The sequence below is a fragment of the Ixodes scapularis genome, unplaced genomic scaffold (assembly GCF_016920785.2).
Source record: "Ixodes scapularis isolate PalLabHiFi unplaced genomic scaffold, ASM1692078v2 PGA_scaffold9__187_contigs__length_104089568, whole genome shotgun sequence".
Lineage (NCBI taxonomy): Eukaryota > Metazoa > Arthropoda > Arachnida > Ixodida > Ixodidae > Ixodes > Ixodes scapularis.
In genome coordinates this window covers 88,306,676-88,332,285 of record NW_024609884.1, presented here as the reverse complement: position 1 = coordinate 88,332,285, position 25,610 = coordinate 88,306,676, and the positions used below count along the sequence as shown (strand labels likewise).

At 45.5% G+C, this 25,610-nt stretch overlaps 2 protein-coding genes across 5 annotated transcripts in view; one reads left to right on the top strand and one right to left on the bottom strand.

The window, feature by feature from the left end:
* LOC8051813 (cytosolic purine 5'-nucleotidase) overlaps nt 1-25,610 on the top strand; it is an 84,716-nt gene that overhangs the window by 46,881 nt on the left and 12,225 nt on the right. For all 4 annotated transcript variants that reach the window (XM_029989109.4, XM_040499050.2, XM_040499052.2 and 1 more), the window contains exons 9-11: nt 7,410-7,489; nt 7,551-7,611; nt 7,694-7,735. In XM_029989109.4, the coding sequence (XP_029844969.2) occupies nt 7,410-7,489; nt 7,551-7,611; nt 7,694-7,735 (183 nt within the window). The remainder of the gene's footprint in view (nt 1-7,409; nt 7,490-7,550; nt 7,612-7,693; nt 7,736-25,610) is intronic.
* Nucleotides 8,154-13,758, bottom strand: LOC121045785. The gene is made up of 2 exons (XM_040499055.2): nt 12,602-13,758; nt 8,154-8,465 (listed from the first exon to the last, which is right to left on the bottom strand). The coding sequence occupies exon 1, from the start codon at nt 13,683-13,685 to the stop codon at nt 12,780-12,782; it is 906 nt and encodes a 301-aa protein (XP_040354989.2). The 5' UTR covers nt 13,686-13,758; the 3' UTR covers nt 8,154-8,465; nt 12,602-12,779.

Sequence of the window (25,610 nt, the reverse complement as noted above, 5' to 3'; positions counted from 1 at the left end):
TGTTTGGTAATACAAATGTGCCCCTTAAGGCACGACCACATTGGCGTCGCGGAGGCCTGCGGCGCGACGGTCGGTGCTGCCGTTTGCCGACCGAAACCAGTTTTCGGCTTCAACGGCGCGACGTACGGCGCCGCAGAGTCAACCGCTCCGTGCGCGGTTCAGAGCTCGACGCCGCACGCCGCAGAAGGGAGGAGCCAATGAGAGGTGGCGTAGATAGTGACGTCGCGATGCCATGGCAACGCTCAAGCCGGTCCTCGGCGCGTCTTTCACGTTCCGAAGGACGTGTTTCGCGTCGTCTGCTATCCCTATTTCCCCCCGATGCCTTCCGCAACGGAGCGGTTCTTTGAAACTGTGCGACTGTTTCCCTTTTATATGACAAGACGCAGCCAGACCACCTAGACAATGACGCTAAGAACAACCGCTGAGAAATTATAGCAGAGGAATTCGGAATGGCAAGTGAGTTTCTCCGTGGCACTTGCTGCATGTCGTCTGTGTTGTGACGGATGTCGTGTTGATTTCGTGACACTTTCGAAAGTAGCCTTCATCTCTGGCGCGCCGCCGGGGCAGCAATGCACTGACTTCGGTGTTTCGGTAGAACCAAGGAGGCAACCTCCTTGGGTAGAACCAACTCGGCCGGGCCTAAAACCTGCGTCTCCTTCCCTTCAGAGCGCGGCGACGTCGCAAGATCAACAAGCAGGCTAGGATAATCACATTCACGCTGGTCACCAGGTCATTGTGGACTCCTACTTTGTAGGTAGCGAGTGCGGTTTCGATGCTTATATATGCGAAAGATGGGAGCCGAAACGGAAGGATCTAGCGAAGAGCAGACGACGAAAGAGCGGGAAATCCGACGGGAGGCGCGATCGCGAGATCCAGTGCTGTCACGTGACACCCGCAAAACGGAGGCCAATGTGGACTCCTCGCGTTGGGACGCCGGACGGCGGTGTCGCCCGGCGGCGCCGCCCGGTGGCGCCGTTCACGCTAGTGTGGTCGGGCTATTATGGTACACAACCAACAAGCAATGGTACTGGGCCACTTCAAGAACTATGAAGTTGTTATGAGCATACATTGTGGGCGTTCTTCTACGAACACTTTCATCTGATCACGTTCATCGTTTGGCCAGGTTCTGCGGCAAAACGACTGAACTGATACAGGAGGAGGGTTGTCTCTAGTCATATTGGCCGTATCTACTGGCCCTAGTTCTCATAAAAACGAACTAATAAGGAGACTAATGCATGTAGGCATAGTGAAACAGCAAGTAGACAATCTGATTAACAATGTGCTGAATTGCAGAGAACAGATCCACTCGGAAATTTAGTGCTGCACTGTTTGATTTTTAAGGACACCAATGTTTTCTGAACACCACCGATTGCAAAGCTCTTCTGTAGTGACACAGTAAAAAAGAAGCAATATTCTCTCCACCTGGTCTTTTTTTTTTTTTTTTTTTTTAAGAAACGATATACTCGAGAGATGTTGGGATGGTGCATCCTACAGATAGAGTAAGAACTTCTTTCAACTATTGGCACTGCTAAGGTATTCACTAGCAGCATTTCATAATGTTGACCTTAGAAAATAAACTATTTGTTATACGGACATTTCCTTACGACATATTCGGTTATAAGGGACAGACCCGTAAAACTTACAAAATGAAATTAAAGGGCGCAAGAGAAGTGACCTCTGACAAACCTAGCTGAAGTCGAATGCGAGGCACCACCTCATAGATCTGTGTTGAGAGATAGGAGCTTTTCACCATCATCTGCGGGTCGAAAGTAAATCCGGCATCGTCTTCTTTTCCGCGTCACATGTTGCTCGCTAGAGGTGCTCACAGGCTTTCTGGGACACTTTTTGCACCGGGGAGCCCCACCCTTTGCGTCTAAATAAATTAAGATAAATTAGTTATCTTCAGACATCGGACCGAGCACAATGCATAGTTTCTTCAAATTTTTAGATAAACCTATCAAGCGATTGTTTATACCGCAAAAACAATTCCCTCATGTAATCGAAAGCAACTGTTTTCGATTTATTATGAAGGCACAGCGCGAAGGCTGTCAAGATACACACATAGTGACTCCTTACGTTCACTATAGTGCCTAATCATAAATATACCTTGCGCTTCGTACTGCAAATGCTCCGTCACAATCACTGAGCAAACGTGCGCCGTCATAAGTAATTGGTCTCTCAACCCTTGTGCTGTCTTAGAGTCCTCTAAATATTCAATGTGCAGGGGAGGGTGGTGGCAGCCCCAGCAGCCCCAGGCATTTCAGAAATATGTAACAACAAAAGATTTGCGGGAAGAGTAATCCCCTTTCTCCACTCCTATGCCCCTCTCCCAATCTCCCCAACATTTCCTATGCAACTGTTCCCCCCACTATAAATAAAAAACACACAAAAAAAAACATTTTTGGTTGTACATGCCTTTTATCTTCTTTTCCCGGGTCCCCGCAGGCTTTTCCCCCACCACCGGTTTCCCCTAGCCATCCCCCATCACACCCTGACCTCCAACGCTTCCGGCACTACTACCCACACTGTCTCTCGGTCACACCGGTAGCGTTGCTGACAATAGTGTAAGATGAGCGCCATATCAAAAAGTTTAATTTTCGCCTTGATTCGTAGAAAGATTTTGGCCTTAAATCACCCCTTCCTGAAGTTGTCAAAAGTCACTTTGTCGTCACTGATAACTTCCACAAACGACGAGTCTACGAGAAAGTTGGTATTCACAGCCTTCCTAGGGACAACCTAGACAGCATTGACTCTATCGCGGCGTAGGAACGTGGGCAGTGGCGTACCAACTTGTTTTTGATTGGGGGGGGGGGGGGGGGGGGGGCAAACCAGACCGCCCCCCCAGGACCGGGGAGCGGTGCCCTTGGTATCCCTTGGGCGCCGCCGGCCAGTGTTTGTTTTGAAAAAATAGTCAGAGTGCAGGCGAGCTGGTGTAAGTTGAACATGATTGTAAACCTGAGACTGGGGCAGAAAAGAGAACACAACACAAGGTAGAAAAAGAGGAGGCAACGTCTCAAACTCAGCTGCAAAGTTTATTTCGGACACGCCCTATATACCACAACTCCAACGCTGTCTCTACAAAAAAAAAAAAAAAAAAATGACAAGAGGACAATGAAGTTTGGGTAAACCTTCTCTTATCGTCCTTGACCTTGCCTGCGAAACACTCACACAAAGGGTCACAAAACTTGAAAGCATAAAACAGAGAGGACGAGGATGGGAACAGGACATCTTTCATTTAGCAACAACATAGAATGGCACAACGATAAAAAAACCGCCCCCCAAGGGTCTCAACGTTCTCAAAGAGGCAAAGGAGATACTAGTTATGAAGGAAAGGGAATACACTAAAATAAAAGTTTGAAAAGCGCATCAGTAATCTAGTTATTTTCGATTAGTTAGAATTAACCTTGGTCATTGTCAGTGATAATGCAGAATTATTCTTGTTTGCAGTCCAAAAAGAGAATTGTACTATAAATATAAGAGTTTAAAAATCTGTAGCGTCACGACGAGGTGTCAATATTCTAGTCATCTCTGGTGTTAAGAATTCGACCTCTGTCTTTGTCAATGATAATGACGGTGCAGAAATGTTGTTAACAGTCCCCATGGCAAATGTTGTTGTTCTATGTTTCTTCTATGTTGTTGCTAAATGAAAGATGTCCTGTTCCCGTCCTCGTCCTCTCTGTTTTATGCTTTCAAGTTTTGTATCTATTAACCAACACGCTCGTTTTCAATTGTAAAGGGTCACATTCTAGCATAACCACCGTCACCCGGCGAACGTAGGTGAACCACTACTGAACACAAAGAAAGGGTTTGACCTTCAAATATGCGTTTCCTCTAATAACTCACTTAGTCCAAGTATTGTTGTATGGTAGTATTGTTTCTTTGGACTAAGTGACTAAGTCTGGTCTCTGCAACATAGTCTGCTCCCCGCTCCTCATCTGGGAAGAGGCTTTACCGCATCGCACGTGGATAAGCCTTCGTGGCATGCCGATAGGGGCGTTCGGAGCGCTAGCGACAACGTACTGGCGGAGATGACGGAGAGAGCCTAGATTTAAGAGGGGGAGAGAGTAAGTACGCCTGCGTTGGATTGTCGCGTGGCCAGTGTGGCGGGGAAACTGGGCGGAGATGCGGACGTGTTTGCAGAAGGTGAACGCTTTTGAGTTTTGACTCCTTGCATGCTGCAGCTCGTTATGCAAACGCGGCCCACAAAGCACGTGACTCCAATCGAGCAGTTGCCCCATCTCTTAAATCCGGGCTCTCTCTACCGACGACAGACAAGCTTGAGCGCCAACTCGGTGCCGTGAGCGCTTCTTTGTTTACTTCGTGATCTGTGTCGGCGTCTGGTCGGTGAGGTAGCTCTTGCGCGAAAGTCTACTTCGCTGAAGAACCGATTTGGCAAATCATCGCCACTCAACGTTGGAGAGTCCCGGCACCGCCGGCACCTCGACGGGGAAGACGAAGGCAATCTTGAATCAAAAGCGTGCCATCCTCGACGGAGTGCGCATAAACGTAGAAATGCCGTCCACCGCCGGCGTCTTCGCAGGCCGTCGCGGCTGTCAACACGGTCCGTACTTAGCGGGATCTTTTATCGATAGGAGCTTCTCGGCAGTTGGCGAGAAGCGGCTCTGATCTATCAAAGAACGCGTGCAGGGAAGCCTCGACCGCTTTCTGCAGGTCCGACTAACATGTGCCCGGGACACCCGTGTTATCTTTTATTTTTTTCGTGTTATTTGTATAAGTTGATATATATAACGAAGAATCGGATATGGATATAGGCGAAGCGATTTCCGATTCCCGTTGACTTCATTATAACCGTCTGGACAGTATTACTATGTGCATGCTATGGTTTGAAATTGACGGCTGTGCAAAGTACCACAGTGAAACTTTGGCAATATCTACAATAGAAAATTAGCTTCAATGTTTACATATAGCTGAATGCTCCCAAACTCCTAAAAACAAGGCTTTCACATAATATATTCTTTTACATAAATATAAACAAATATGACCCAAACCATCCTTGTATGATCCGATGTGGAAAGACCTTGTTTTAACACTTCAAATGGCAAAGATGAATGTTTAAACATGGTCACATGTTTTCCCCCGTATCGATTATATTAAAGTTTTGAAATATCTGTAGAGGGGGGGGGGGGGGGGGGGGGGGATTGCCTCTTCCCATTCCGGCGGCACTGTTGGATGTCCTCCACGTCATTATACCGATATGTTTGCTTTTCTACTCAAGCGCTGCAGTCGTTGGGAGTTCGTAAAGAAAAGAGAGCTTTTTTTTTCTATTTAGATGGAACAAAGTTTTATAATATTTTTGCCCATAATTGTCACAAAAATATGTCGAGATTTCATTCATATGGATGGATATGGGCAGAAAGGTGGTTTTCGGCGCCTCGCGTCGTTAAAATAACATTGGAGGCCGATGTTCGTAAGTCAGAATCAGGAATTGGTTATTGTGAAGCAACTTATATATTATTTTACTAGTATTATTTGTGCGGTTGACTCTTGCTTCTAATAGTGGATGCCTATAGGACTGGGAGTATAGTGCTGTGCTGTCTGTTTTAGAGCTTGTATTCCCACCCCCTCATTTCTGAACGTTCTTATGCTATGGCCGTTATGCTCGTCTGCCTAAATTGGCCCAAACATTACTAAGCGACATCTTGTAAACCCTGAGATAGGGAATGATAAAAAAACGGACGAACACAACAAAAATCTGAAACGCAGCTGGGTTGTTCCATTTCTCTTCCTTCCTTGCCTGCGTTTGAGATTTTTGTTGTGTTCGTCCGTTTTTTTATCGTTCCCCATCTCAGGGTTTATAAGATGTTGATTAATCACCAGCTCGCCTGCACTCTCTCACTGCTTACAATTACTAAGTGTTCACCAGGCTACCCTGCGACTGTACCATTACAAAAAACGTGTAAGGGCCACGCTTGCGAAGTTTTTGGTTAATATTCGATATGTGGCCCTAAAGCGGATAAGAAGGAAATGGTTAACCCCTTGCCTACTAATGAGTGTCACTTATGACACCCCTTAGAGATCATAAAGCCCGACCACGAGTGCGACTCGCGTTTCGGCTTCGGCGTTTGTTTAGTGCACTCTCTGGCAGATGGAAAACAAAATATATTGTTCCATTTACCTTGGGTAGTTTCCTCGTTTGTTTTTCTGCTTGACAGGGAGAGAATTCTCCATTTAGCCAAGAAAAACAAAGCAGTCACTCGTGAGCGTTCACGCTAAAACAATGTAGCTTTGGTGCGGATGTCCGCTTTAGCCGAGAAAGAAATACAAAAGCCTTCTTTTTGAAAAGGATTAATGCTCGGGCATACGTGGCGAGGAATCCTTCAGCCTTTCCGATTTTTAGGAATCGGACGATACTTTGATGGACAGTTGCAGGAGGGATGAAAACAATGTGCATCCAGCAAGCATTCCATTAACTTCGGCGTCTGCACATCAGTGGGACTCTGACCAGAAGTTCTGATTTAGAGCAAGATATCACACCTGGAAGTCAAGAAAATGTTTTTGTCTTATTTTAGTGCAAATTCTCCGTTTAAAATAAAATTTTGTTGTACGCTCCTCGAAGGGAAAAAAAAATGAGCAGGCGAAGGGTTAAAGGTGTGCATAAAAAAATTGATGTACTTGAGGTGAGACGCAGTGCGCTGGAACAGCTTTATTTTGGTCTCAATTGTTGCAACCTGCGGTATCCTCGACGCTCGGGTGGATGGCTCTTCGGAGTCATCTAGTTAGCTCCTTTTGGGTGTTTGTGTTAGTCATTTGTAACGCGAATGAACGTCTGGCAACTTTTCGGCGGCGAGGTGGAGCGGCCGCAGCATACCACTGGGCCTGCCCCGGACTGTGCACTTTTCCTTGCTTGTCGCTAGCATTGTGCGAATATCTTGTCGACATTGAATACCCACCCCGTTTTACGTCTGCATCGCTCCACAGTATAAGTGACCTTTCAAAAGTACTTGCCCATTGCTGTCAGGCTGCGAGAAATGCATAAACCAACTTAGAAGAACGAAACTTTTGCAAAGCCTAAATGCGACGTTCGGAAATTTGAACGCCCAATTTCGGAGGGGCTATTGTTGCGTGGACCAGAGGCGACTGAGGATGATATGGAAAGCATGAGAAGGACAGCTTCCTAAAGCTTTACTCGCATAATCATTCTCTCCGCGACAATACACGGCAGAAAACGGAAGTAAAGTCGTGGAGGACATGGTCGAGAAGCATAGAGACGCAGAGCGGAGCACATGCCACACCGTGGATGCAGTCTGTGCGCTTTAAAAAAAGGGAAAATTTAGCTCCACTAAATTTTTTTTTTTTTTTCAATTATGTTGTAAAAATGGGAATGCGACCCTTGAACGAGTACAGCTCATGCACGCAATGAATAATTAGGATTCTCTGCTTTGTTTCAGGGCCAACTAAAAACGGCAACAGTGAACAACCTAGACAAGTATTTGGAAAAGGACGAGAGGCTACCTCTGCTCCTGGATAGGCAAGTCTGTGCTTCCAGTGGGCTGTAAAAATGTTGACCCTCGTTTCACACTTCTCTGCAGGATGCGTTCTCACGACAAGAAATTGTTCCTGCTCACCAATAGTGACTATGCATACACGGCCGTGAGTATCTTTTCCTACCCTTGTGCCCCCATCGCTCCAACCCGTGAACCCCCCTTTTATAGCGTGTTTGTTGCTTTTACAGAAAATCATGCAGTACCTGTTTGACTTCCCAAACACTAAGCACGTGAGTGTTTCTGCTGTTTTGTTTGTGGGACCTTTTGACAAATTTGTTCGTTCAACCGACAATGCTGCAGAATTTTCATTGGGGTTTCTCTGAACCCTGAAGTAGGAAGATTTCTGTTTCTGCTTGTCTGCGATGTGTAAAATCTGTGCGTATTGCACGTGAAAAAAGAAAAAAAAAATCCGCAGAGGCACTAAAGATTGTTTACGTGTGGGAAGGCGAAAGGGCATGACACATGCACTAGGCATAGCTTTAGTCAGCCGGAACCGTGGAGCCGCCATGGCGTTGCGGGAAGCGTGCTCGGCTCGCACTCAGGAGGCCCGGGTTCGATTCCCACCCATATAGAAATGCACGGAATTTGCTTTTCAAAGCCATTAATTTTTGTTGTTTACTGGAACCTCCTTGAGATATTTTTGACGTGTTTTTATTCTTTGCACTGCGCCACCAGAATTTCGGCTTGCTCCTTAGCAACGATGACGCCGTTGCTATGGGGCCACATGACGCGTAGCAGCCATTGGGAGTTTAGGTGCCGTTTCGCTACTACAGACAACGCCGGGCTCCGCTCCATGGGACAGTTCATGCTTTCGCATTAAGATTTGCCGAAGAATGCAACGAGTGATATTTGCCGCCTCGGTGGTTCCGATGCAAGGTGCTGGCTCTTGGATTCTTTGGTTGGCCGATTTTTTTCGAGCGGAGGTTCCCAGAAGTTGATGGAGGCTTGTTGAGATTTCTGCTGCACTTGAGAAGAATTTATTCTTCAGTCCTTTGCTGGGGCATGCTAGATATTCTTGTTGGTTTGTCATGTGAACTCCCCATTTTCGTTTTTTTATCAGTGAAAGGAACGGATAGAGCATTCACTTGCAAGTTGAGACAGGCTTTACCCTGTTGGCTTCCGAAGCCGCTGATCCACCGGTCGCCTTAGGCCCGCTTCAGGCGGAGCGATTTCACCTAGCAACTTGACGTCGCAACACCAGCAACACGGGCCGTCCGCGATCACACGCAGCAACCGAATTGCTACGACCTGCTATCATCATCATTCACTTTTAATTTTCTTTCACTAGTTAGACGCCCAGCTACGCGCTAAAAACGTGTATTTATATATTTGAATGGCGTTGGAGAATACTAACTCATCTTTCTGAAAAGGTTTATTTCCAAAAACGATCGATTTCAAACCAGAACCAAGTCTTTAGCTGTCATCATCACCACCACGGGGGTGTCATGTGAAAATATCGCGTCCCTGATTGGCTGCTGCCGCTTCAAACGGCTACGAGTTGCTCGACTTGCTCGTCCGTTTCGAGCCGGACCCGATCTCAGCAATTCGTGTCGATTGTCGATCGAGGGAAAGCTAGGGAACAACCCGCCAGCAACCTCAAAATTGCTGGAAAAGTTGCCCCGTCTGAAGAGGGCCTTAGGGATAAGTGCACGAAGCCGGCAATTCGCCGGTCTCTGTTTATACGTTTGACTTTTAACTAGGCCGGTATGTGGCGAACCTTGTACACGATTTGTGGTTTGGTTAGTACTTTTGACACCTGTGTTTCATATTTTTATGCACATTTAAAAATAAAGAAAAAAAATATTTTTTTTTATTAGAACATGGCGTTTTGGAAGAGTAGAAGTCTCTCCAGCAGTGTAATCATTGATTGTGTGTTTGGCAGCAATGGAGAATACGACTCTGACAATTTAGCATTCATCATGAACAGCAATAGCAGTGGTAGGAGAGCATGAGGAAGGCGAAGGGTCCGAGACCCATTCTTTGGTGCCACCTGCACCACCAGTTTCAAATGCTCCACGGAAGTTTGCTTTTTTCTTTTGTATATGCCAAATGATACAAAATATTTCGTATGTGATGGATAAAGATATTTACAGCAGCAATATATTCTGTGGAAAAGCAACTAGCTGGAAGGCTAGTCAGTAAGTCTAGGAATTCGAGCTCATTGAATAGACTGTCGAAATGACTACTATCCTGAACACAAACGAGGCATGAATACGACTGTGGGCACGCCGCTGATCATGAGAGGTCTCAATGTTCTCGGGACATTTTTGACAATGATGAAAACGGGATTCGTCGAGGAACCTAAAAAAAAGCCCAAGCCCTAAGAAGCAACCGGCGTTGGAGTAAGAAATCTGGGATTGCTTTGACCAGCTTGTGTAGTTTCAGTAGTTTGATATATATTTATTTTTTTATTTATTTTCATACTCTCAATGCCCGGAGGCTCTACAGAGACGAGTGGGTGGTACAGATGAAATCGTTGACAAGCTTCTTGAAGTATGTGACGTCCTGGATGGACACGATGGAGGCAGGGAGGTGGTTCCATTCGCTAGATGTTCTTGGAATAAAGGAGTCAAAATAGATGTTCGTATGACATGTCGGCGTGCCAACCTTACACTGGTGATCGTGGCGAGGTGACACATATGACGGATGAAAAAGTAGTTGATCTTTTAGAATTGGATTAGAATAATAGACTTTATGGAAAAGACAAAGACGAAAGTATTTACGGCGTAAAGCAAGGTCAGGTAAGTCCAAAGTTGTCTTCATTGATGAAACACTAGCAGTACGAGAATAATTAGAAAGGATAAAACGGGCTGCTCGGTTCTGGACTGATTCGAGAATGTGTGATAATGTAACATGACCCGGATCCCAAACGGAACAGGCGTATTCGAGTTTTGGCCTGACTAAGGCTTTATATAATTGCAGTTTGACGGGAAGATTAGCGGAACGAAAATGGCGCCGCAAAAACCCAAGCATACGATTAGCATTATTAGAGACATAGTCGACGTGCATGTTCCAGGAAAGGTTATGAGTTATGTGAATACCAAGATACTTGTATGAAGCAACAACATCTAATGGTATATCATTAAGTATGTATATGGCAGGGTCAGTGTTTTTAGAGAGTCGCGAAACACGCATGCTTTTACATTTAGTAACGTTAAGCTTCATTAGGGATTCAGCGCACCAAGAAGAAACTACGTCGAGGTCTGACTGTAGTATAGCACACTCTTGAGCATTAGTAATTACGCGATAAAGTACACAGTCATCCGCGAACAATTTAATAGAGGAGACAATTTGCGATGGGAGGTCGTTAATGTAGACTAAAAACAAGAGAGGCCCTAGGACAGATCCCTGTGGTACCCCGGACGTTACAGGAGTAGTAGAAGAATCATGCCCATTGACAGAAACATATTGTGAGCGGTTAGATAAAAAACATTTAATCCAGCCCAAGATGTTAGGATCGATATTAAGTTTACTCAGTTTCAAGAGAAGTAGGTCGTGCGAGACAGAATCGAAAGCCTTAGCAAAATCTAAGAAAATGCAGTCAACTATTAGCCCGGCATCAATGGCAACCATCAGGTCATTAGTAAACGATACGAGCTGTGTTTCACAAGAAAAAAATTTTCGGAACCCGTGTTGACAATTAGTAAAAAAAGAATTGGACTCGAGAAAGGCAACAAGGTGAGAGTAAATGATATGTTCAAGTAATTTACACGGCACACTAGTCAATGATATGGGCCTGTAGTTAAGTGGGGAGTGAGCAGTACCTGATTTATGCAAAGGAACCACCTTCCCTACCTTCCAATCGTTGGGTAACGTGCAACACTGCAAAGACTGTGAAAAAATTTCGGAAAAAATCAAAGATGAATAGGTGGCGGTGCTCTTCAGGAATTTTGAGTTGATTCCGTCAATCCCAGCACACGCAGAAATTTTAAGCTTCTGGATTAAACAGTCGACACCAAATGAATCAATACTAACAGGAAACATAGGACTATAATTAGGGCTGAAAACAATGGGGTAACAGGTAGGAGTCGTGTGGGAAAAATAAGAAGCAAACACATCATTCAGGACATTGCAACAATCGTTTAGATCTACAGGAACATTATTCGCATCACAAAGCTCAACCGCACTGGATCTACTACCGCTGACCACGCTCCAAAACTTTCGTGGGTTATCTTTTAAAAGAGAAAAAAGTGTACACTGATAAAACTCCTGCTTTGATTGTGCGACAGCTTGTTTATATTCCGTATCAGCAGCTTCGTAAGCGTCCCAGCGCTCAGCACTTTTTGTGAATTTTGCGCGCCGAAATAACCGTTTCTTTTTATTTCGCAGACGCTTAAGGCGTGCGTTAAACCAAGGTGCCTGTGAATTAGAGCGGATGCGCTTCAGAGGGATGTACTGGTCAGTTAGGTCACTCACTTTTTGCTTGAAGAGAGACCAATTTTCTTCAACCGTCCGCGTATGAAAACGTGAGATGTAATCAGTTAGAAACGTGTCTAATTCATTATTAATTGAAACAAAATCGGCATTTCTGTAGTCACGAATAATCTTAAATGCTTTATATGAGGAAGCAGATGCCTGCAGGTCGAACTGAATAACACAATGGTCACTTAAACCTGGTAAGTATGTTAAGGGAGACACAAGCTCAGGGGTTGTAGTGAGAATGAGGTCTAATACATTGGAAGAATGAGATGAACATCGTGTAGGCTCTTGTACAAGTTGCTTTAAATTAAAATCAAGACAAAGGCTTAGAAACGAAAGAGCCTGTAATGAGTGATCACTTACTGTGGGGGTGTCACTTTTCCAGTTAATTGTGGGAAAATTAAAATCCCCCAGAAGAAGCAAAGACGAAGAAGGAAACCGTACTACCAATCTATTTAAGACATCGTGAAGCTCAGAGCAAAATGTACTAGACGAAGCGGGGGGTCGATAGCAGGCGCAAAAAATAAAATCCTTGTTTCTGACATGTACACGGGCACACACGAACTCTAATGATAGGTTAAGTGGTATAACGCTCGATATTATAGAATCACGAACAGCGATAAGAACACCGCCACCTGAGCGCGAGTCACGATTGAAACGATAAAATTTGTACATACCTTCACACTCAAAAATTTCACTGTCAGCAATTTTACTAGAAAGCCACGTTTCGGTCAGGATAACAATATCAGCTGTACACGTGTCGATAAGAGATGACAAAGCGTCGCGTTTGTTGCACACGCTTCGCACGTTAGAATACAATATTGAGATAGCGTTAGTCGCCGGGCCTTTACATAGTTATGTTGATGACGCGTGTGAATTATAATTGCTTGGACCAGGTGCGAAAACTGCGTTATCGGTGCCCGGTTGCAGCGCGGAAACTGTATTATTGGCACCCGGAGGGAGAGACGCGGCGTTGTTAGCTTCACGAGCGTGACTAGGAGTCACTTCGCAAACACAATCTGTTACGGGGCAGTAAGTATACACCTTTTGATTAACGTGCAGCCTGTTTAGTTTGAGCGAGAACCTCTGACCGGTGCCTTTACCGAAATCAATTAACTTTTTACGTAACTGCCGCGTAGCCGGACAGAAATCCTCACTGACTGAAATTCCTGTTCCTTTCAACTTAAAACGCTGAGAAAACACATTCGCCTTGAATTTAGAGGAAGAGAATTTAACAATTATTGGCCGGCATTTATTAGTTGAGTATGAGCCTAATCTATGAGCACGGGATATTGCCTCGCCAGGTAGATCTAGTCCTAATATTGTGGAAAGATTATCGCGGATATGAGATTCTGACTGCGACCAGTCTTCGGAAAGGGTGTCGGCGATACCGTAGAAGAGTGAATTGTCACGACGGGATCTATCTTCAAGCTCATTAAGTCTTGAATTCAGAACGGTAGTTTCGCCTCGGACGGCCTCACTAACAACATTAGACAGTTCAGTAGGATGCTTTGGCACATCTAGTAATTCTACAAGTGATTCGACTGCTGCAAGTCTTGAATTGATGTCTAACACTTTTAGTTCTAGCTGATGCTGGTTATCTTTGACCTGCTTTAGCATGTCAACCATTTCGGTATGACGCGCATCGTTTTTAGAAGACTGTTCAGCAATGGCAGCCAGAATATCAGCGTTAGTGATAGGGCCGGGGTTTAATTCAACGTCCCCAGACAACAAAAGTAACTTAAAAACGTGAACACACATATAAGCAATTCTAAGAAAAACCAGCGGGCACTGGAGGAGCAGCAGAAAGCCATTACAGGATCGTTTAACGTGAAAAGATAGGTATTTACGAACCTGCAGAATGAAGCAGAAGGGATTTTGAAGCGACCGCATAGCCGCCGCTCCTCTGTGCCCACTGAAAGCGTCCTGCGGTGACCAGGCGCTTAAATTCGCAGAGAATCCTGCTGTCGTTGACGATGATGCTGGCTTGGTGAAGGGGAGGGACGAAACTGTGGCATCGAACACGGGCGCGATGTGGTCACCGATAGCCGCCAGGAATACAGTGCATGATGACGGTGCAGAGATGGTGGCTGGCTGTCGAGGAGGAGGTAGCCCTGTCCCAAGGAAGGCCAAAATCTGCAGAATGAAGCAGAAGGGATTTTGAAGCGACCGCATAGCCGCCGCTCCTCTGTGCCCACTGAAAGCGTCCTGCGGTGACCAGGCGCTTAAATTCGCAGAGAATCCTGCTGTCGTTGACGATGATGCTGGCTTGGTGAAGGGGAGGGACGAAACTGTGGCATCGAACACGGGCGCGATGTGGTCACCGATAGCCGCCAGGAATACAGTGCATGATGACGGTGCAGAGATGGTGGCTGGCTGTTGAGGAGGAGGTAGCCCTGTCCCAAGGAAGGCCAAAATCTGCAGAATGAAGCAGAAGGGATTTTGAAGCGACCGCATAGCCGCCGCTCCTCTGTGCCCACTGAAAGCGTCCTGCGGTGACCAGGCGCTTAAATTCGCAGAGAATCCTGCTGTCGTTGACGATGATGCTGGCTTGGTGAAGGGGAGGGACGAAACTGTGGCATCGAACACGGGCGCGATGTGGTCACCGATAGCCGCCAGGAATACAGTGCATGATGACGGTGCAGAGATGGTGGCTGGCTGTCGAGGAGGAGGTAGCCCTGTCCCAAGGAAGGCCAAAATCTGCAGAATGAAGCAGAAGGGATTTTGAAGCGACCGCATAGCCGCCGCTCCTCTGTGCCCACTCCATATCAGCATATATCAGCAAAGCTATGATTGCACTAAGATATTGAGCTGGGCTAGTTGGATATGCATATTTTATTGCATTCACCCATTCCTCAGGATGGATTTAGAAGAAAGAGTCCACTGAGGTTGATTGAACAGTCCGATAGAAATGTGGCATGGTGGTCAAGGGCGACGACGCAGCCAAGGGGTTAACCATGCTTGAGTTGCGCCTCTCCTTGTGTGTTCTAAAAGTAATCTAACTTGTCTCAAGTGTCACACTCGGTTTAAGGGTGGACACTACTCTAGAGTACATACTTTTGAACCGCTTTGCCATTTCATATGAAAATTTCAAGGTATATTATATATTCGTGGCACTATGAGATGATACCATACGAAATTTGAGCTTTATATATTTATCCTATGATGGGTTGCATCAAAATACATCAAACAAAAAGATCACCCGTTGAGGAAACCTATTCGTGGAAAATGGTAATGAAAATGGTTGGTTTCTTCGGTGAAACACAAAGTAAAACACCAATGTCGCACGGCATATCCGCATATCCGAGGATAATCCACGAATATCCTCGGCCAATTGTCGAATGCGGATAAAAATGAATCGGATTTGGCGGATTGCAAATCAGATGCTGATGCACTATTAACCATGGCTATGTTCCAAATCTACTCTAATGGATTACATGGCAGCACAAATAAAGCAACGCTGTGAAGCAGGGAGGGTTTTCGAAGGAAAAAGCACAAGACGGCGAGATTAAAAATCTTTGAAGCGCGGCCCATAGGGTCGTGCGCACTCTGTTGACCAATCACAATTAAGCGAGCAGCCCCGCTCAAACTTTCTTACGTTTGATGATGAGCCAGACCACTGAGCAGTGATGATCAGTGGTCTGGTATTCTGGCGCGGTATTCTGTAAACCGTCGAACGACAAAAAAAAAAAAAAAGGCGTAACCCCCCCCCCCCCCCCCCCCCCAACCACCATTTCCGTCGCCACTGGGCGCTGGATCAAGCTCGTTTCTAGAATGCGAGTGCCGCAAGTTACAAATAGTCGTCAGAGTAAAGTAAAACGCTACTCCAGAGCCACATATGGCCTCAGGCCCATTGCACTCGCAAAACACATCTACACGGCGTCGAATCTTGATCGCTATCCAAGCGTGCGAAAGCGCACAGATGCAGCACTTCGGCGTGCCAATGAAGCTTTGATCACGCCGCGAGACCGACGAAACTTGCTTTCGTCCTGTCGTGCCTTTTTTTCCTGCGGCACTGCGCTTTCGTCAAAATTTCCACGTGTTATCAATGGCAAGTCTCAACACTTACACGGGGCCTTAAAAAATTCTTCGGCAACTGATGACGAACAAATAGAAAACTTTGTCTTCAGCACGCTGCCGCCAGCCTCTGCAACGCTAGCAAAACCGCAATTTGTCTGCGAGCAAGATGGCCGTCCGGTGGCTTCCCTCGCGCTGCAGCGATCGAGCGGAGAACCGCGATCCAGCTATTGTCACAGAGATTAGTGCGTGGAACCAAGAATCCCGCGTCAAAACGAACCAACGAACGAACAAAAGGAAAGAATGAAACAATGCATTATCGTTTTTTTTGCTTGTCAAACAAAAAGGTCAACCTGCGAGATAGAACAGTTTTCGAGAAAACCCTGCCAAAAATCTGTGAAAAGCGTGGACAGAAAAAGCCGGGCGCTTTTCTACTCGCAAATCTTTTTACACCAAACTACGCATCACAGGTGTAGTCTGGCAACGAAAAATGTATTTCTTTTTAAAGGGATACTGACACCCCACCTTCCCTTCCCAGTATTTATTTTCTTTACCAGGCGATTTATTATGGTGTCAAAGGACAACCTCATCAAAATTTAGCTGCAGTGTCACACATATTTTTAACAAAGTCATAAAGGGGTATTCACTCGAGGGAGAAATCACGGGGATTTCTCCCCGGCACGCGCGCATCACGAGACGAAAACGCGAGGCTTTTGCACATCGTAAAGCTTGACGTTTTCGTCGCGGGATGCTCGTGCCGGGGAGAAATCCCCGGGATTTCTCCCAGCTTTAAACCAAAACAAAAACTGGACTGGGGAGGTAGAAATATAAAGAAAGATACCCGAATTAATTGCCGTGCAACTTTTTTTCTTTTTTTTTTCTTTTTTTTTTCAGTTAACGTATTTTTATTTTTTAGAACCCACAAAAACAAATAGGTATAATCTTTCTTTGTCCATTTCTAGTAATGAGTGTGTGCCTTCGATGACGCACGACTTTGATTATCTTTCGTGGTTGTGTCTAAACCATAGACAACGGCACGTGACCACGGAGAATAGAGTAAGCTCGACTCTAACCGGCCAGTTCTCGATCGGCGGTTTTCGGGCGGAAAGAAAACGAATTTCGAGCAGCAAATTGTGTTCTGGGTAATTGGGCTCTCATATGTCTTGTACAAATAAAACCCTTGGCGAGCATAAATATCGTCAGTATCTCTTTAAGAATCAACACGAAGATGGGGCATCATTGTGCTTTGTTCTATTTTTGTTATTTTGCTGGTCCGTGTGGTCGCGTGGTTCTTGGTTCGAGACGTGAGGAAAGCTGCAAGAACTTCGCCCAGCTGACGCACTGGAGGTTCTGGTATTCCTCCGGGACCGTGCAAAGAAGCTTCTGTCAAAACTCGACCAGCACCCCGCAATCTCCTGCACGTACGCCACAGGCTGTCGTCCAGCAAGACCTTTTGAGTAGTTTTGGGTTGCTATACGACTGCGTATTGAGGAACCGACGAGAACATTGGTCCTCCGCAAGCCCAGGACTTTGTCGCTCGCCCGTATTGGTCGCACAAAGCGACAGGTGGAAATTACGAGCCTTTTCTGAACGTATTCAAGTTCACACAGACGAATGTTTACAAACGTTTGCTGTGCCAATGTGAGTTCACACTTACGAATGTATATGTAAAATAAATTGGTTCGTAACAGACCATCTGTCGCATCTCTAGCGCCCCCTGAATGGCGTTCTCGTTTCTTGCATTTTCCCGGATCGTACGTTCTATTTACTCGGTCCCCTGAAAAACGTATAAACGATCGAGGTTCTACTGTACATGTTTTTGCCGAGGCGGTCCATAGGTATGTCAGACCGCAGAGTGTAAAATGAACGAGTGAGTGATGCTATGAAATGCATCATCGAATGTTTTGCGAGAGCAAAGTACTCTCTAGAAAAAAAAGGTACAAATCTGGGAGACAATTATTCTTTATGCTAAAAAAAAAAACCCGATTCTTAGCAAGGATTACTTTAGAGCGTTTCTATCTTGCCAAAATCGCTCTCGCTAGAAAATGTTAAGAATGCAGGGGTATCAATCGTCCCGGGGAAAGCGTGTTCTTGTTTGGCAGGGTAAGAGCGGAAAATATTCTTCGGGCGAATAAAGCCCAAAACGTACAAGCCACAAGAAAGTATACTTTCTTGTGGCTTGTACGTTTTGGGTTTTATTCGCCCGAAGCCCGAACCCACAACTTCGTGCTTCGAACCACCTACTTAGCAGAAACTTGCCATCTGGCGTTTCGCGTCTGATTCATTTGTCAAGGAGGCTTCTTTTATAAAAGAAGCCTCCTCGACAAATGAATCAGACGCGAAACGCCAGATGGCAAGTTTCTGCTAAGTAAAGAAGCCTCCTCGACATATGAATCAGACGCGAAACGCCAGATGGCAAGTTTCTGCTAAGTAGGTGGTTCGAAGCACGAAGTTGTGGGTTCGGGTTTAAAACTGAAATCGATAGGTGTTGTTATTGTGGTATTTTCTCAGTGGTGTACTCGCATCTTGCCACTTATGTGTTTTTCCCTTAGGTGAGTGACCACCTTTCCTGTCCAGTTTTTTTTTTTATTATATGATCTAAATAAAATTGCACATCGTTATTAGTCAGCCATTTATTCATTATCATGTTTAGAAAATATGCGTCTCCTTGAAATGAATGTTACAAAGTAAAAAATAAAAATAAATCAAAGTTCCCCTCCTTTTGAGTGCATCTTCAGGACAGAGTATCGCAGACTCCCAGGGCGATCTCGTAACTGTGCTCATCTTTCCAGCGACGCGAAGTGCGACTGGAAGCGTGATCGCTTACAATACAAATATGGTAAAACGGAGTACGGTAAAATGATTTTCACCGTATTCTTACTCGTAGAGTTCTGTGTTCAAAGATAAGCAAACTGCTTACAAGTAGGATTTCATCTTTTGGGAGTTTATTTCTCGTGAAATTCGGAGGGTGTTTTACGGAGTTGATTTTTTCCTGGAAATGTGGGGCTTATCGAAGTTTATTTTTGTTAGAGTCCCAATTTTCTGAAATTCGGAGTTTAGTTTTACTGTGTTCCCGGTTTGAGAATTCAAATTAAAGATCAATGATTTCAGATAAAAACATACCCTAATTCAACGAAAGTTAGTGCTCCCAATCGCCGTTGTGATTGGGGGTACTAACTGTCCCACGACAATTCTTGCAAACAAGTGTTGCTTCAATAAACATCCGTACTTTGAAATAGCCAAACTCCTGAACGTAGTCATTGGGTAGCATAAAAGCTTCAGCTGCTTTTTCTATAAAATGTGTACCTTTTTGCATTGTTATAAAAACACAACCCCTCTTTATCTAAGAAGCAGAAATAGTATGGTCCAAACTGGAAACCGGAACAGTGGCTTTTGTTGTGGCCCAGAAGTACATTGATCCATTGCTCTGTACTCACTTTGTCATAAACCCGAGATAAAAAAAAAAATGAAGTGTCCTTTTTTTCAGGACCGCTAACCTCGTGCTCGACAAACTTTACTTGTAAAATACCGTCTTTTTTGCTTTTGCCATGGTGGCCGGGAAAGTGAGTTTTTCAGCTAAATCCGAATCGACGAAAACTAGTTTTTCAGATTTATCCGAAAACTCGGGACCCTACTTATGAAATATCATCCAGACGTTTTTTTTTTTTTTTTGTTTTTTTTTTATTATTATTATTTTATGCTTGATTTCGTAATTTAACACGAGTGCGTGGGCCGCGGGTGAAATGGGGTTCCGAATTTTGCGGATGCGGTTCGGATACAGATGCAAAGTAAACTACTGGGGATTGGATGCGAATACAATAATTTAAGAACATTGCGGATGCGGTTCGGGTGCGGATACAAAGTCTGCAGATGCGGATCGGATGCGGGTGATCAAACTGTTATCCACGCAGGGCTGTGCACACGACTGTGGAAATAACATCGCGATCATCTTGTGGCTTAGTTGGTTGATCATTATGTGGAAATAACAGCGCAAATACGACAAGGAAGGATAGACAAGGGAATCGGCGCTCTATCCTGTCTCCCTTGTCTATCCTTCCTTGTCGTATTTACGCTGTTAATTCCACATATTAACTTTCTACGGGGCTCTCTTTCGTGCACGAAAGCATAAACAAATAAGCAAACAATCTACTTCGGAAGCTTGCAAAATAACGCTTCGAACGAGAGTACTAGTGGTGCAAAACTATCGATAAGGGGAGTCGAACCTATAGCTCTCGATAGTGAAAAAAAAACAAAAAAACAATCGGTATACTTTTATACTATATATAGTCGACTCTCGTGAAACTATCGATAACTAATTCTATCTTAAAGCTATCAATAGTATTTTATTATGGACGAAGGACATCAAGTGTTCCTCTGGGAAATGTCGTGAAGCTTGGAGAAAAACGCAACTGCAATTGGGGACTTCCGCATAATTATTGAGGAACAATTAAAAACCTTTTGAAAAACTATCGGAAAGCTATACAAATTATCCTTGGAAACTATTGAAAATAAACCATAGAAAAACAATCGATGGTATATTACTGAAGTTTAATAGACCATATGTGAAATTGTTCGAACATCTGGCAACAATGTGCGCTGCCATCTTTGTTGCGTCGAGATTCCTCTGCTGTTTGTCAATTTCGTAGCGCCGGTAACAATCGAGGCCTTCTCGCCCACTGCTCACCGTCATTGATCCTCAGCCATACCAGCGAGCTAAGGGTTAGTATTGTTTTGCGCTCTTCTTGCGCATGTATGTGCTCGTCGCCCCGCCGGTCGCTGGTTTCTCGTCGCAACCAACATGGGGGACGTAGACTTCAGCTAGAAATTTGGCTTTGAGGGCCGGCAAAGGCACGTGTGCAGACGCCTTGTTTTCGAAAGCGCTTTCTCTTCACGAGTGCTTGTGTGAGTGAAGGATTCTTCAGAACTACGCTTTCGCCCCCTGGCCTTTGCCAGCGCCGAAGTCAACTGGTGAGACGTAGCATGTTCTTCGGCGCCCCAATAGATGGCGCTGTGCATTTCGAATATGGTCCATTAGGAAAATGACAATACCTATCCTAAAAATCCTAAACTCTGCTTGAATTGTGATGCTAGCGATGGTGATTGAATCCGAAGATCTGACTTTACCCAGATTAAAAGACAAGTGTGACGTTACTTTAGGCCAGGGGTGCACAACTCAAAAATGACGCGGGCTCAAAATTGTTTATTGGAAACTGCGCGGTCCGCACCTAGTGTGACACGTTACACCTTTTTGCTGCAGACAGGTTTTCAATGTCTGGCGTCATCGCACTGGTTGCTGTCTTCAGCACATCTCGCAGTGTCATGTCCGTCATAGAAGATCGAAGACGGGTCTTGTTGAGGGTCATCAGTGAGAACGTCTGCTCACAGACATACGTGCTCCCAAAAAGTGATGCAAGCTTCAATGCGTGGTCCGCAAGGTTTCCGTACTTGCTCCTGTCAAGGCTTCTGTAGAAGTCCAGCAGCTGAGACTCACGATGCATACTCTTCAGTTCTGGCAAGCACTGGAGGTCGATGAGTTCTAGCTGCAGCGTCGGACCTGTGCCTTCCGGTGCGACAAAAAAACGGATCGCGGAACAAATCATAGTTACTCTTCTCACTTTCGGATGCCTTGAATCTTTGCTGGAACTCGGAGAGCAGGTACTCAACCTGTGAAGCGTACGTCGCAGCTACCGTCTTCCGATTTTCGCCGGTGGGAAAGAGCTTCTGGCAGGTTGGAAAGTGAACTATGCTTCCACCGCAAGCAAAAAAGCGCCGAAAAAATATACAGGGACACAGAGGAAGGGAAACAGGACAAGGCGCACTCTCAACTGATGTTTATTGAAAAATTCACACGTTATATAGCCACACACAAAAAAAAAAAAAAAAAAAATCATTTTTTTTTTATCTACTCAGCCCGCGTTTCAAAAATTCAAACTCATTTGTAGATAAGGATACCGACGTGTCACTTATACAATTCTTGTCTCTGGTCCTAATTGCATACGCCTCGTGTAATTCCCGCGACACTTTATCTTTGTATCTAGCCAAAATCTTGGTGTCATTGAAGGCCGGGGTGCAAGAGCATCTATTGCAATGAATTGCAAGGTGCCCCGAAGGCGTCGTTCTTGTAGAGGCAGCGTGCTCTCGGGTGCGATCATTAACGCACCTGCCCGTCTGGCCCACGTATGTCATTCCACACGTCATGGGGATTTCATAGACGACGCCAGTGGCACATTCAACGTACTTATTTCGATGTTTGGTAGTGCAGGGATCTGAAGATGGCTGTGGTGAATTGATCTGGCGACAAAGTCGCGCCATCTTATTGGGTGCTGAAAAAGCTACCGGCACATTGTAGCGCTGGGCTACCTTTTTCAGATTGTGCGTTATATTGTGCATATATGGAATGACAACAGGCCTCGTGGTCGGTCTATCGCTGTTTGATTTCCGATTACCTTTAATCTTTTTGATTAAGCTTTCTGCCACTTCAACCAAAGCTCTCAACGGAAAACCAGCCCTCTGCAGGCGTTCTATCTGACCCTCGAAGCTGCCTTGCGCATTGTGCAAACATGACTTTCTGAGAGAAGCCCCCAGGCACGAACTGGCTATGCCCCTTTTCACTACCTTCGAGTGGGCGGAATCAAAAGGAAGGATGCCCTTCCTAGTTCGAGGCGCGTACTTCCAACAAACATGGTCCCCCAAAAACGACAGCTCGAGGTCCAAGAATTGCAGTTTGCTTTCTTTTTGTAACTCATGCGTGAATGTCAACCCGGAGCAACACAATTTAAACACGTCTAGCAACTGAGAGACTTCACTGCAAGGGGGCCCCGCCGAGCGGCTAAGGATGAGGAAATCGTCGACGTATCTGAAGATCTTCACATTGTCATCGTTCGAAATGTTCAAAGCGATGTTTTTTCCACAGCTGCCTAGAAAAATGTCACACAAAACAGGTGCAACACTGGACCCGATGCAAACGCCTTTTCTTTGCACATAAAGACCCCCCTCGAATGACGCAAACGTATGTTTTAAGTAAAAAACCAGGAGCTCAAGAAAGCTATCAACACTGATGCCCGAAGAATTCTGGAAAGCGACAACTCCGTTCTGGTCTATGCATTGTCTCACCGCCGAGAATAGGGGTTCATGAGGAATCGAGTAAAATAAATCCTCGACGTCGATGGAAAACCCACTGCGCATGCACTGGCCCCCTTGCCTCAAAAATTCAATGACACATTCTGAATTTCGCACTATGAACGGATCATGCAACTCAAGCGCGCACAAATGTTTGCGCAGGAAATTACCCATGTGAAACTGCCAAGCGCCTCTTTCTGTAACAATGGCCCTAAAGGGAACTTCAGGCTTATGTGTTTTAGCAGTAAAGAATATGTCGAGGTTCAATTTCTTGCTCGACTTCACGCTCTTTAGCAACCCCGGTAGTTCCAATTTGCTGCATAAGTCCTGGGCCCGAGATTTCACCTTTGACAAGGGTCCCGGAAAGACTCGCTTGAAATTCTTGTCGATGGCCTGTCTTGCCTTCGCACCGTACAGAGCGGACGGAGCAACGACGAATCCTCCTTCCTTGTCAGCAGTAACCAGCTTGAGGTTGTGTTCCGAAAAGTAGGTGACGATGTTGCTGGTCTTGAAGCTTCTCGTTGATTGGCCAGCGGTGCGTTGGAGAACGTCCACGCCGTCGGCCACGCATCGTTCTTGGTGCTCAGGCACAGCCAAGCCGCCCATCCATCTCACCAAGGACAGCTTTGTGACGGGGCACAATCTCGGTTCCTGGCTAAACTTTGGTCCGTGGTCTAAGGCAGACTTGATGTCTGGTGGTAAAGTGGCACCTCCAAGAATGGTGACACCCTCTTGCTTCTTGACGCTGGCGGCACTCTTCTTCACCAGCGAGGTCCGGACTTGCTCCCAAAGGACATCTGTGTATTGTGCCGCTGTTCGAAGGTGTTTTCTGAAGGCTTGTTCCGCAGCGTGTGTCCCGGCACCAGAAGAATAGCACGTGATCTTCAAGCAATACCTGTACCTCTCAACTTGTTTCCAAGTCTCAGACCGGAGAATTCTGCAAATTCTCTTGGCATGACCAGTAGAAGGCTGGACTCCGTTGAAGAGGGAGGTCACTTCACATGGATAGCATCCACGGCGAATGGCATATGAAAGGTGTCTGGCTCGACAGCACGAGAGGGCGATAAGGTTAATTAAAGGATAAACGGATTGATGGCTGTTAGGAGAACATAGAACAGAGCCCGTTGCAAAAGAAATAAACTGCAGTAAAGTGGAGATTTGGGCCAGTTGGTTCATTGCAAGCAAAAAAGCGCCGAAAAAATATACAGGGACACAGACGAAGGGAAACAGGACAAGGCGCACTCTCAACTGATGTTTATTGAAAAATTCACACGTTATATAGCCACACACACACAAAAAAAAAAATCATTTCTTTTTTATCTACTCAGCCCGCGTTTCAAAAATTCAAACTCATTTGTAGATAAGGATACCGACGTGTCACTTATACAATTCTTGTCTCTGGTCCTAATTGCATACGCCTCGTGTAATTCCCGCGACACTTTATCTTTGTATCTAGCCAAAATCTTGGTGTCATTGAACGCCGGGGTGCAAGAGCATCTATTGCAATGAATTGCAAGGTGCCCCGAAGGCGTCGTTCTTGTAGAGGCAGCGTGCTCTCGGGTGCGATCATTAACGCACCTGCCCGTCTGGCCCACGTATGTCATCCCACACGTCATGGAGATTTCATAGACGACGCCAGTGGCACATTCAACGTACTTATTTCGATGTTTGGTAGTGCAGGGATCTGAAGATGGCTATGGTGAATTGATCTGGCGACAAAGTCGCGCCATCTTATTGGGTGCTGAAAAAGCTACCGGCACATTGTAGCGCTGGGCTACCTTTTTCAGATTGTGCGTTATATTGTGCATATATGGAATGACAACAGAAAGTCATGTTTGCACAGTGCGCAAGGCAGCTTCGAGGGTCAGATAGAACGCCTGCAGAGGGCTGGTTTTCCGTTGAGAGCTTTGGTTGAAGTGGCAGAAAGCTTAATCAAAAAGATTAAAGGTAATCGGAAATCAAACAGCGATAGACCGACCACGAGGCCTGTTGTCATTCCATATATGCACAATATAACGCACAATCTGAAAAAGGTAGCCCAGCGCTACAATGTGCCGGTAGCTTTTTCAGCACCCAATAAGATGGCGCGACTTTGTCGCCAGATCAATTCACCACAGCCATCTTCAGATCCCTGCACTACCAAACATCGAAATAAGTACGTTGAATGTGCCACTGGCGTCGTCTATGAAATCCCCATGACGTGTGGGATGACATACGTGGGCCAGACGGGCAGGTGCGTTAATGATCGCACCCGAGAGCACGCTGCCTCTACAAGAACGACGCCTTCGGGGCACCTTGCAATTCATTGCAATAGATGCTCTTGCACCCCGGCCTTCAATGACACCAAGATTTTGGCTAGATACAAAGATAAAGTGTCGCGGGAATTACACGAGGCGTATGCAATTAGGACCAGAGACAAGAATTGTATAAGTGACACGTCGGTATCCTTATCTACAAATGAGTTTGAATTTTTGAAACGCGGGCTGAGTAGATAAAAAAGAAATGATTTTTTTTTTTTTTTTTGTGTGTGTGGCTATATAACGTGTGAAT

Bases quoted from the DNA above. Each gene is read 5' to 3' on its own strand.
- LOC121045785 (XM_040499055.2), bottom strand. From the start codon at position 13,685: ATGTGTGTTCACGTTTTTAAGTTACTTTTGTTGTCTGGGGACGTTGAA.